At 42.4% G+C, this 13,319-nt stretch overlaps 1 protein-coding gene across 5 annotated transcripts in view; it reads left to right on the top strand.

The window, feature by feature from the left end:
- The window catches only part of plcb1l (phospholipase C beta 1-like), a 95,664-nt gene that overhangs the window by 76,250 nt on the left and 6,095 nt on the right, over positions 1 to 13,319 (top strand). For 2 of the 5 annotated variants that reach the window (XM_031865940.1, XM_031865936.1), the window contains 12 exons: positions 106 to 270; positions 438 to 537; positions 761 to 865; positions 948 to 1,063; positions 3,007 to 3,145; positions 3,489 to 3,542; positions 4,205 to 4,424; positions 5,680 to 5,848; positions 7,232 to 7,308; positions 7,433 to 7,522; positions 7,657 to 7,714; positions 7,947 to 8,033. In XM_031865940.1, coding sequence (XP_031721800.1) covers positions 106 to 270; positions 438 to 537; positions 761 to 865; positions 948 to 1,063; positions 3,007 to 3,145; positions 3,489 to 3,542; positions 4,205 to 4,424; positions 5,680 to 5,848; positions 7,232 to 7,308; positions 7,433 to 7,522; positions 7,657 to 7,714; positions 7,947 to 8,033 — 1,380 coding nt within the window. Of the gene's footprint in view, positions 1 to 105; positions 271 to 437; positions 538 to 760; positions 866 to 947; positions 1,064 to 3,006; positions 3,146 to 3,488; positions 3,543 to 4,204; positions 4,425 to 5,679; positions 5,849 to 7,231; positions 7,309 to 7,432; positions 7,523 to 7,656; positions 7,715 to 7,946; positions 8,034 to 9,536; positions 9,562 to 9,768; positions 10,874 to 13,319 lie in introns of those variants that run through there. The other 3 variants (XM_031865939.1, XM_031865937.1, XM_031865941.1) reach the window with 3 other exon arrangements.

Genomic DNA, 13,319 nt, shown 5'->3' with positions numbered 1-13,319 from the left:
TCTCTCTCTCTCTCTCTCTCTCTCTCTCTCTCTCTCTCTCTCTCTCTGTGTCAGATCCTTATTCTCTCTCTCTTTTGCTTTTTATTTCCTGCTCGGTCACCCCAGATCATCTCAGGCCAGTTCCTGTCAGATAAGAAAGTAGGCACGTACGTGGAGATCGACATGTTCGGCTTACCGGTGGACACCAAGAGGAAAGCGTTCAAGACCAAGACTTCTCAAGGCAACGCCATCAACCCCGTCTGGGAAGAAGAGGCTATTGTCTTCAAGAAGGTCAGACTCTGTTCTCAGTAGCTCGGTGACACATTTGATGGCAAATACAAATACAGGCTCACATTTGTAATCGCTGTATCTTCTAAAGCCTGAACCTTTCTGTGAGGAACTGAATCAAATAGTTCATTTTGATGAACTAATGAGTGCATCCTATACATTTTCCTCAGGTTGTTCTGCCCACGCTTGCTTCGCTAAGGATAGCTGTGTTTGAAGAAGGAGGGAAGTTCATCGGCCACCGTATCATTCCTGTGTCAGCCATCCGTCCAGGTGACAAAGTTTTGTTTCAACTTGTTTCAACAGTTTAACTTGATGACTTATTCCACTTTTCTTAGACGGGTTAAGAATAAAGGAAATGTGAAAAGTCACACAAGCCTTTCAATCTTTGAAATACACCATCAGAACAATGTTTAAATGTTAACAGAAGATTTGGTGAGTTGGATGCTTTGCTGCTCTGTTACTGTTATTTGTGACGCTTAATCTGACTCTGCAGGCTATCACTACATCAGTCTGAGGAACGAGAAGAACCAGTCCCTGACTTTGCCGACTCTGTTCGTGTATGTGGAAGTAAAGGACTACGTCCCGGACACATTTGCAGGTAAGTCAGGTGAACATGTAAAAGTAAAGTGCAGAAAACACTGCAGGTCCAAAAGCTGATCTGTCCTCCTGCTGTTCCTCAGATGTCATCGAAGCCTTATCCAATCCCATCCGCTATGTCAACCTGATGGAGCAGAGAGCCAATCAGCTGGCTGCTCTCACCCTGGAGGAGGGAGGAGAGGAGGAGGGTGACAAAGAGGTGTGTGTGTGTGTGTGTGTGTGTGTGTGTGTGCGTGCACGCTCTTCTCTCCATCACATATGCTGGATAGCTCATGTGTGTGTGCTCTTATTTGTTTGTTTTTATGTGTGGAAAGCTTTGTGCCACCGATCAGTCGCTGATTGAGATGAGCAGCCCCCTCAGCCAGCTGGCCACTCGCCTCATCATCAGGACCAAATTAAACCATATGGCAGAGAGAATGAGAAGATGAAGACAGAGTGGAGTGCCCTTTCTTCAGTAAAACCCTATTAAGATGCAATTTAGAAAGAAACATAATGAGGAGGGATTTTAAATTTCACCACACTTTAAAACACAGCTTGTTTCCAGCACGGATCCCCATAGATAACTCTTGTTTGGGGCCATTTTTCACTCCCAGTCGCTCCACGATAAACAGCACTGCAGCCACAGCTGTAGCAGGATGGTTGCTGCATTTCATCAAGTCCCTTCCAGAGTCCACCCGCAGGCTGTCGGGGGTTTCATTGTGTGCTTTCATGGTGGTGTGCTTTATTGTGTTTGCTTATGGGGAGTGACGAGTTTAGATGCTAGATGTCAAAAATCAACACCATTTTCCACAAATCTGTGGAGAAACTAAATTTGTCTGGCTGAAATGACACGATAGCTGATAAGACTGTAACATGGTTACTCCGGCACTGGTCTGGTCTCGGTCATGACTTTGTCTCAGTCTTGACTACAACACCGTCAGGCACTGAGAATCTCAAACAACTGACTAACCAATGACTAACTGAAGTGATGTGTCGTGATTCACATCGTTTCTTGAGGCTGTGTTTCAGAAATTATCCAACTACCGTATATGACTTTCAACTACAGTTGGCAACGACCTTTAACTTTATCACAGGCTTCAGTTTCAACGTCACCTAAATGCCGAGCAGCTGAAGTCCTGGCTGCTTTACACAAAGCTTTTTTCCAAGTGGCATATCTAAGGAGAGATTACACTGCAAACACGTCACGCTAATGAGCCGTCAACACTAGCAGGAGGACGGCAGCCTTGTAAGTGCTGTACTGACAGCGAAGTGGCAGCAATCTTTGTTCATGGTGTCATTTTGAAAGTACTTGAGGGAGAGCACAGGTAGGCAATGATGAATGTAGGCGCAGTGCAACAGGGAGCAGACAGAAGGGTGATATCTGAGAGGCAAGGCAGGACACAGGGTTATCCCGGGTTATAACAAGAGGGGACTGGGGGACTGGGGGGGGGGGTTGGTCCCGAAGGGCTTCTTTTATCTGATTTGCCAGCTGATATGATTACCCGCGAGGATGGCCCACGGGGCGCTGATTCATGTTGTGACCATGGCAACAGTCACCAAAAGTGGTCGAGCGTGGAAAGGCAGAGCACAGTGTGCAGAGATGAATTCAGAGTAGAGCGAGTGGAGAAAGAAGAGAGAGGATCTGGCCAGTGTGACTAGAACAAAGATTATTTTTAATTGCGTTAACGCTTCAGAGATAAGAGTTTGTACTGCGAGATTCAGCGGAGCCTAGGGGGAAATTAAAATCTGCAATGTTGAGAGTGGGTTACCAAAGCTATGTCTACAAACTCTCCTGCAGGACACAGGTACGACAAGAGACTTCCGAAAACAGAAATCCCCACTCGAGGAGTGAATGTATTTGACACTTCATAGCAGGCTCTTGGTGGCTCTGTGACACAGACGATGGAGATATTCAGAGAACTTGTATTCAAGTTTAAACAAAGAAGAGGAAAAATATGATATATTTGTTTTATTTTCTCCGCTGATACCAGAAAGAGAAATGTGTTGTGGATGTTTGTGACAAATGATGCAATGTTTGATTGTGTGTGTGTGTCTCTGATAAACACTGACACGGTATATATGTTGCTGTTCATTTTACGGTGGTTATGTGGCGATGTGTTGACTGGATTTATCCGCGTGTTGAATCTTTCATGTGACGGACAGGTGGAGGCAGGAAGTGATGCCCCCTCAGAGTCTAAGGTGGACCAGAGGGTGACGTTGCCTGCAGAGAACGGACTGAGCCACACACCCATCATCGCCCCGAAGCCCCCTTCGCTGGTCGGCCACCAGCCCCAGTCTGCAGGTACCGTATGAATCCCTCAAATTATGTTGAAACATCATATTTACTTTAAACAAAACTTCAAATATATTGTTAATATATTATCCTATGAGGTGATACTTTAGGTAGTTTTTCTTTAGTAAATGTTCACACCTCACATTTTGCACCTTTTTTATGAAATGTTTATCTGCCCATGTCGAGTATTTGAATCTTCCGCTGTGATTATATTGATAAAAATATGAAAATATGTGTTTACCTAAAGCTCATGTTGTTTGGCTCTAACTTTGTATTTTTGGGGGGATAAACACCGTTCTACTCTTAAAATGAGATGTGAAACTGAACATGTGAACTTGTCTTTGGTAACCAGGCTCATTGAAACCATCAGTGAAGACTGAAGACATCATTCACAGTGTCCTCACTGGTAAGGTTTGGTTTTCAAACTTCACCCTCGAGCATTGACTCTTATATCTGTGGCTATAGAGAGCTGCAGGAATGACTCCTCAAACCTGGAAATGACTCAGCATTTCTGCAAGTCAGTGTGTTTTTTGAATGGGTTTTTGGTTAGATGCCTGAAATACCATCTGTGGTGAACACAAGTTTAGGAGATGTTGTTTTGTTCTAAAGTGTCTTAAAAAGGCGGTTGCTAACAAGTGGCTCAATGAGGTTACAAAACGTCATCACAGACCAGTCTGCCTTTGCAGCCCTGTTGTGTCCATACTCGCGCTCATGTGACCGTGGTGTAGTTTGTTTATAGCCTAACATTTGCTTTTTTACTTGGTGTTCATTTGTGCAGATTATCTTGCTGAACAAAACACTTAAGAATCATTAACTTGTGTTTACCACGGAGCATATTTTATGCAAAAATCCCATTGGCTTTATATGGAGGGAACCATCCCTGCATCCCTGGTTAATTAAGAGCATTCATAACCACAGAAATCATTTTAATAGCTCAATAAGTTCGTATTGTGCAAATGAATTGTAATTTTAAAGATTGCTACTGTTTACCAGAAATGTCTAATGTTATTTCCATACAAAAATGTTGTCACCCTCCTTCATTGGTCCTCCATCCCCCCCTACCTTTAGAATTCGAGGCTCAGACAGTGGAGGAGCTGAAGCAGCAGAAGGGCTTTGTCCGAGAGCAGAGGAAGCAGTACAAGGAGATGAAGGAGCTGGTTCGGAAGCACCACCGCAAGACCAGCGAGCTGATCAAGGAGCACACAGCCCGCGTGTCCGAGCTCCAGAGCCAGCATCAGCGGCGGCGCTCTGCTCTGCAGAAGAGCCACAAACGAGATGGTAAGAAAAGGTAGGTAGCCCTCCTCTTCTCCGCTTCTGAACTGTCCTGCTATTGGTTTACCTCTTCATCTCTTTATTTCCCTTTTGATCATTCTATCTTTAAAGAAAATCCCCCCAAAACACATCAACAGAAAAAGAGGCTATTCGCTTTTGGCTTTTGTTAGCAATAGACATTTTCACTACATAATAAAAGAAAAGAGAAGGCATCAGTCTCTAAGAAGTTTTTTACTACAATAAGACTTTTTGTGTAAGCAGACAAATGATGGTTTTTAGCCGTCGCCATCTTGGCTTTTTGGCAACCAGAAGTGACACGATAGGCGACCAAAATATTACAATTAACTTTATGAAGTGAAAACAAACTGTGAAAGGGTTAAAGTTCTAAGAAGAAAACACAGACCGGACAACGCAGTGGTAGCGACCTGTCAATCACAAGGTAGCCCCGCCCTAAAGCATCCCCTGCTTTAAGGTCTATTTTACTCTCAATAGACCATAATTTACTAAATGAATGCTGTTTTGAAAAATACTAACTAGTGATTGAGATCATAAACTCTTGTTTTTGATGTTTACTGAGTTTATACATCAAGTGAGAAGTAGAGTTATTTTCTCATAGACTTCTATACTGTCAGTATATGACATTTAAATTAAATGACAAGCACAACACATAGTATATATTATGGTGAATTCGTTTCCCATCCGTCCGTCCTTTCCTTCTTTATTCCTTTCTTTCTCCATCTACAGAAATACACAAAACATCCTTCACTTTGAATACAGACTAAAAATCCGCTGTTGCTTGCTCCAAAACAAACAGCACGGGGAAGGCATCGCCCTCTTCAGAAAGAAAAACAAGGAGAATGTTAAAAAAAGCTGTGTGTAGAATTAGAAAGAGGGGATAAGGTTTCCTCTGAGCCTCAGGGACTCGTTCAGTCCTAAGGACCCTTAGGACTCCATCACACACTGAAGAATCAGTACCCACAGCAAAGATTACAGTCCTCTCAGCCAGTGTGGACCGCAGAGGGCCACTGCATAAGACAGATAACACATTTCAACCAAGTTACTTCAAGGTAGAAGATAAGTGCTCTTCCTGATGTCTGGAATAACGTCAGACGTTTTAAAAGACGTTTTATTTTATATAAAGGTGCATATCAGAAACATGAATTTACATTTCCATTTATAGAATGATTTAGGACCACTCTACTGAAAGTGGAGCTGTTATCTTCATTTTGCAGATGTTCTGTTTTTTGTGCGTGACTTGTGTGCGTCTCTAGCCGGTCCGAGCACTCTCTGTCGACCCTGGACCAGGAGCTGTGTGAGCTGGATCAGGAGTACAGCCAGAGGCTTGCAGAGCTGAAGGAGCAGCAGCAGCAACAGCTCCTCACACTTCGCCAGGAACAGTACTACAGTGAAAAGTACCAGAAGCGAGAACACATCAAGCAGGTACGCACAAACACACGTGTGCCTCACACAGTCACGTAGAGTTTGTAGATGTGGGAGGGGGGAGTAAATGGTGAGTAACAGCAGTGCAACAAATCTGTCTCGGACTGCCTGTTTTACCTTCTCTTTCAAGAGATTTCATATCTACACTTTTCTCGTCAACACTTGATTCTAGTGTCCTCTTTTACTGGCACTACTGACAATATGCAATTTCTTTGATTTTCCATTTGCATCCACATGTAATGCTCCAATTCACTTTAGGGCCTTAAAACTGCTTTTGCAATTAGTAGCGAAATGGCCTAATAATTAGGACATTTTGGAGAATAGACAATAAGATGTATCTCTTATTTCTCATATCATATCCAAAAGTTGCTGATCTCCAAAGCCCCATAAAGTATTTCTTTAGTCAATGTTCATTTCGTAATTGTCTCTACTGAACTTGTGTGCCGTCATTGAGCTCTTGTTGAGTGACAGATTGAATGAATATAAATAATATATTTAAGTCATTTCCTTATATGCCCTTTCCCAGAGCTTATAACACCAGTTAGTAGGGCTGTACCAAATGTAAATGTTTAGTAGTCAAAGCTTCTATTGAGGTTTTCAAAAATAAGTCTGTCGTCGTATTTTATGATGTGGGATAAGTAGATTTTTGTTTGTTTGTGGTTTTATAAATGTAAATGATGGTGCTGTTAGATTGCTGCTAAGCCGCCCCTTTAATACAGGTGCATTCCTCCCCTAGTGTGCGCCAAGCACGAGAGAAAACTGTTTATTTTTCTGATCTTTATCTGCAGCTATGCAGAAATACTGGGTTTAAAAAGAGTGAATAGGCAATAGCATTCAAATGTGGTTCAAATGTCATCGTTTTGACATTTATCAATATATACTTATATAGACAAGTCCATATTGTAGCAGCGGGATAAACAAACTTGCCCTGACTTGTGTTAGACTGGATGAAGCGCTGACTGTCTCCTGCTGTCCGAAGGCGTTCACAGATGACTAAATGACTAAACTAATGAATGAGTTAATGCTGCTGTAAACTCCAGGTCACCCCCCTGTAGGATACAACAGCCATCATGCTGCTGCCTGTGCACATGTTCTGTTGTATGGTGTGGAAATATGAATGTCTTCTGCTCCAGTACACCTGCGCAGTGAGCACAGCTGAGGTGTCCGAAAGGTTTATTCAAGCAAAAGACAACAAGCCTAATGGAGATTGTGTTATTTTCCTGATTAAAAAAAAGTATAAAGAAGGACTAATCATCTAAAGCAATCTTAGTCGACTAACACCAAAACGACCGATTAGTCGACTTAGAGGGGGCAGTTCTAGTTTCCCGTCTCGTGACTCTGTTTGGTTCTTTATGATTCCCTCTTTGTCTCTCTTTTTTCCAGCTGGTTGAGAAGCTGACTGCTTTAGCAGAAGAGTGCCAGAGTGCTCAGCTTAAAAAGCTCAGAGACATCTGTGAGAAGTAAGACCGTGCTCAGCATACAGCACACACACACACACACACACACACATTCACACAAACGCAACATTTTCTCCTATGTTTTCATTCTCTACATCGTCCTCTTTCTCCATCTCTCCATCTGCAGAGAAAAGAAGGATCTCAAGAAGAAAATGGACAAGAAAAGGCAAGAGAAGATCAATGAAGCTAAATCTAAAGACAAGAATGTGACAGAGGAGTAAGTATCTGGTTTTGAACATTAATAACCGACAGTTGTTGAAAGGGTGTTATATTTGTATGACCACTAGATGTCACTAAACACTAAAAATCTAGTTGCTTGGTTTTAATGCTGATGAAAATTCTCCCCCTCAGAGAGAAATTGGAGATCAACAGATCGTTTGTCAACGAGGTGGTGCAGTACATCAAACGGGTAAGAGAGGATATGTGTAGTCCATAATGATCATTGCCATATAATATGCTAGTAATATAATAATTCAAACGTGTATTCCATGATACACCTCTGCCTACAATACTAAACATCTGTGGGCATGGCAATATGTCATCGATGATATGCAAAGACCTGATAGTATCTGTATGTGTGTGTGTGTGTGTGTGTGTGTGTGTGTGTGCATGTGTGTGTGTGTGTGTGTGTGTGAGTGTAGTTGGAAGACGCTCAGAGTAAAAGACAGGAGAGACTACTGGAGAAGCACAAGGATATCCGCCAGCAAATCTTGGACGAAAGGCCAAAGGTAAGACATTTATTTAAAAGAAATCTTAAACGAAACTCAAATGTGAAATAACTCTTTATTTCTGATGTGTTTGTTGATACTGTACGCTCTTGATATGTTTCTTTAATTCCATCACATTCTCACCATAGCACATTTTTTAAGTTTTTAAGGTCCGTTGCATGGCAGGATCTACCGTCGGGGCGTCCAGGGTGCTCGGCCCTGCATGTCTTTGAATCCTTGCATGTGCACTTATCTATCGTTATCGGAGGAACTGGGCTCTGATATCGGCCGATGGCTGCGCAGCCGCCACCAGTCACGCAAGGACGTACATGTTATGGATGCTCCATACATATTATGAGGGCCACTATTGCTAAAAACATCTGCGTTCATGTGATTAACACCTGATAATAATCTGAAAAACTTTTAAATGGCACTCGTGCTCTGAGACCAGGAGAGAGGGGGGAGCGCTGGTACTCAGTGTGATCCAGCCAAACGAATCATCAGAAAGCAAATCTCCAAAAACCTTCACAGCATGATTCTCTCTTGGGATAAGGTTAGAACATGTGGGCTAGCCCTTTGAGGTCCTGGTTAACAGCTACTTTTGCGGCAAGTGTTTTTTTTATGTCATATCTGATTTTGAGTTTATTTCTCCTCTCGAAAGTTATCTCGAAAAACACACAGGGAGTAAAAGTAACTGTTTCTTTAATTGACTTACCAAAGCCACAGAACAGCACATCGCCCATTTTAGTATCGGCCGATTAATCGGCTATCGTTTTTTCCCACTCAAAGTTTTGAGATCTTGAGAGTGGTTCATGTTTACTAATATTTTTGGACTGTCACAGACCAATAACCTGTGTGAATTAGTTGCCCTTTAACTGGTGTGGCTACAAATGGCGTCCAGCAACAGACATTTTAAAAATGACAAGAATTAAAACATGTCAGTTGGTGCAGAATGTATACATGGATTCGACACAGATCTTGGGTCAGTATTTTGCTCTTTAGAACAACAGACAACATGAATGTTTCATAAGCTGCGACTAGAAACATTACTTTGGTTAAATCTAAATTGTCCTTGAACCAAATTTTATCTCAAACTGAACACGCTCTATGGATTCACACCACTGGGGGGCGACCTGGCCCAGGTTTAGTGAGACATGGCTCTGGTACATTTGTGCAAAATAACAAGATGACCTCCAAAATCAAAGAAAGTTTTTTTCCACCAAAACATTTGTGCTGATATCAGAATATATGTTTAAATATACCTGCTGAACTGTATGTGGTCGCATTCAGTAGAAACAGTATCGCTAAGTGAAAGAGTAGTTTGGTGGTATATTAGTGAAAACTGGTTAATTACCGTGTAAGCTGGAGCTCTCTTGTTGTGGCTGCATCAGTCCTTGGCTGTAATGCATTTCCTGGAGGCAGGATGTAATACCATCATGCCTCTCTGCTGGAAGTTTTAGCATGACTGCTTTTCCTTTATGAGTTGCGCATTGCCCAACGTTGTCATTGTGACTGTCATTGTAGGACGACTGTGCAGCTGAGGAGCATGGTAAGCCCATCGTTGCATCCCGGTATTAATATAGCATCAGTGCGGCGGCGTATTAATATGCAAGCTTCTACACACCTGGGACATTGACTGGCAACAAGTGACTGCGCGTTGCATCTCTGTAACAGCTGAGACCTGACAAGCATAATTGCCACAATGCAGAATACTGTTATGAATCTTTGCAAATGCATTATGGATTTTTCCTGCAAGAACGTCAAATACGGTGTGGCTGTAAATGTGGGTGTAATCTGCACAGCATGGCAGCATCACAATATAACAGGGACAGCAGATTGGCCTGTGAATAGTGAGATCACACCCCAGTCGGAGGGCTCGTATTTGATCCCACGTGTGGATGTGTCCTTGAGGAAGAACCAGAGGGAGAGAACATCACCATTTTGGGTTACTAACAAGGTATATCAAATCAACTTAACAGTTTGTTCTGTTGAAACCATAAATGACTCAGGCACTGCTGTAACACAATGTTGGACTCTTATCAGCATGCATAGTTGTCTCACTTGTTAGATATTTGTAATATGTTACCATTATTCTAATCATGGACATGTAGTGTGTCACAGTCATAGCGCTAATATAATTGCATGTGGTACTACTACATCCACTAAACACAAAGACAGTAACAGTCATTTTTTCTACTCTCAGTGATTTTCAATGATCTAATGCAGTACTATTGTATTGCAACACACTGCCAGCGTAATCAAGATTACATCTGCTTGCCAAGGAGACACTCCAGTGTGATCCCCTCGTTATGTTTTACTCTTGTTGTCAAATGGAGAGCATAGCGCACACAAACCATAAGTTCTTTTTAAGGACATAAATCGGAAGTGTTCTGTTGGAGACAGCCCCGTAACCACTCACTCTCAAAGTGACGGCTCCTTGTTCCATCTGAGACCACTTGTTGTTGAGTGTGGGAGGTGCAGTGCAGACCTCCAGCCCAACACTTCACATTCAATATGGAGAAACTAAGTGAGACTAAAATGCTGACCAGAGGGCAGTGCTCCCTTTTAAGGAGATCCTGTGGGGACTTTCATCATCTTTTGATTGTTGCAAGAGTATTCTTGTCAATAACAGCAGAATTGCAATGATTTTAAAGTGAGATGAGCCGTGTGAACGATTATCATCAGGGTCTAATCAGCGTGGATTTTCCCCAGACGAGAGGAAGAGGCGCTGCTGTTCTCTCCTCCAATCAGATGTTGGCCACCGTCATTTCCCACAAAATTGTAACTGATTATCCATCACTCAACCGTTGTCGCAATCACTTCTCTAAATTGACATCCGGACATTGGCAAATTCAATTCCCCCGAGGAAAGGCTATTAAATAGTAATCAACCATCTCTGCAAAATGTGTTCTCATGCAAAGACACTCATTTATATGCAAAATATGCAAGAGATGTCAGAGAACACGACTCCGGAGACAGCCAGCTGAGAATGCCCAGGGTTATGTTCGTTAAAAAATTCAGGATGCTACCCACAGTGCTGCGATAACAACCAGTTAAGGATGCATCTCTGTGTGGGATTTTGTGCTTAAAGAGATCATTTTGATTTTTTTTTATTTAACCTTCAAGATGTTTTTTCTTAGCCTTTTAAAGGGTCCATTCGGATTCACCAAAGTTACGCAATAACACAAACAAACTAACCAATCAAGGCAGCTGTAGACCAGCAACTTCCGTGTTCTACAAGGTAAAATTGCTGTTTTTTGTCAAAGAAGTCGTGTGGCTTTGAGAAGAGCATAGATAACGGTTCAGTTCCCCATCAGAAAGGGAAGTCTGTCTGCAAAGTAAACCAGTGAAATATTCTAAATATAGTGTAAACTTAAATTGACATTGATTTGTTTTGCTGTCGACAACGTGCTGATACTTCTTCCTATTTCTTCAAACTTGGGGCGTGCCGACCGCCACCTACTGTAGGTAATACACTGAGTTTGGATAAGTACCTCATACAAACCCACTTCAAAAAATCCGAACTGTCCCTTTAAATGGTATTAAAGTGAAATCCTGTGATAAAACAATGTTAATAAACTTTCAGAAAAGAAGGAAACCAGGATGTAATCACTGCGACTCCGGGGTGTCTGTTGTCAACAGTTTTCTTACTGTAGAATACAAAGGCCATGACTATCCTTATCAGTGCCAGTCATGGTTTTTTTTGTTGTGTCAGTTTTTGGCTGCCCTGATTTCATGTTACAGTTGTTTTTTTAATCTTTAACCTTGTCAGATACTCCTCCCAGAATGCCCTTTTCTTTCTTTTCGATATAGCTTTGGAGAGTCAGCTAACAGGAGCTCAGCTCTTTGCATACATGCTCTGAACTTCATTCCCAGCAGCACTTACATGTTGGTTACATACAGCCGAATTAAGTCTGTTTTCCAGCTCTGCCTATTAGCATTTAGAAATGTCCTTGAGCAGAATGCTGAACCCAAAACTGCTCCCACTGAGCCGGTCATTGACCTTGCGTGGCGGCTCCGATACCATCTGTGTATGTGTGAGTGTGATGAATATGAACCCTTGTGAAGCACTTGGCTCTCGGATTTGAAGCTCTTTGTGAATGCAGTCCATTCAGCATGGTTGAAACTCCTCAAAATTCTATTTGAGGCAAAGGGTTGTTGAACCCAGCTCTCTATTAGTCATTTAGTACATGGCATGAATGTAAACAACAACACACATGTAAGCATAGAATGCATTATGGGCTGAAAAACAGGATGTAGAGCGCTCCAATGGGGGCATAAATAGCCAGGGCGGGGCTATTATAAAAATGCTTTTGTTGTGAGTTCCTACGTTAGTCTTCATGGATCAGAGAGAGGAGGATACAACATACTTCTCTCACACAGTTCTGACCCAGTTTCTCCATTGGGCTCAGAGCAGCCACTAATGGACAGCTATAACTATCCCTGGTGGAGACCCTGAGAGCTGAGCAGCCTATTACAGTGGTAGAGGTGTGTGTGTGTGTGTGTGTGTGTGTGTGTGTGTGTGTGAGTGTACATGTGCATGTGTTATACCAACCTAAAGAACTAGCTCGGACTTTTGTTAGTAAGATTTTAAAGGCCTAGCTTGTGATGGTTTGAGAATGAGAAGGGAGAGATGGAAAAAAGGACGAGGAGAGGTTTGTTGTCACTTCCAGCATGGGTGCTCAGGTGTCACTGTTGTGCTAATGATCCAATCAGAACGCCCACCAGGAGACCAATGCTGTTCCTTCCAAGCGGCGACCTCCACTGCTGAGAAATGAAGCCAACACGGAAAAGACTGCAGTTCCTCAAATGGCCACTTGAGGCCGGCTTCAAACTCCAGTCAATCTCCATAGACCTTTACAGCAGAAATAAACTGGCTGGATAAAGCTGATATCTTTTATCAATTGGAAAAGCCAGTCATTGAGATCATTCGCTCAGCTTGATTAAAATAAAGGCTGTTTGAAACCTTCTCATAACATAACCATTTATTACATTAAATTGGACTTTTCAGGAGCTATTTTGGTCCGACTTTAAGCTTTTTACATCCGACCTGTTTAGGCTTTTTTCTCCAACCATCCCAAATGTGGTCAGATCCCACGTTCTTTGAACCAAAAAGGGACAGATAAGATAGACGTCTAGTGACAAGGACTCCGTCTCAGCCTCCAGACTAAAGGCTTACAAGGCCATATTGTAATTCCTCTGTAGTAGTCATCCCCTCACACACACCATTTTTGGCTGTGAAAGAGAATATTAAATAGTGATAAGGCCATATGTTTCACAGCAGTGTGCGTTGGTGTGTGTGTGTGT

This window comes from Anarrhichthys ocellatus, unplaced genomic scaffold (assembly GCF_004355925.1).
Source record: "Anarrhichthys ocellatus isolate YVR2014 unplaced genomic scaffold, GSC_Weel_1.0 scaffold34, whole genome shotgun sequence".
Lineage (NCBI taxonomy): Eukaryota > Metazoa > Chordata > Actinopteri > Perciformes > Anarhichadidae > Anarrhichthys > Anarrhichthys ocellatus.
The sequence above is the reverse complement of the archived record's forward strand: the minus strand, read 5'-3'. Positions and strand labels throughout refer to the sequence as shown.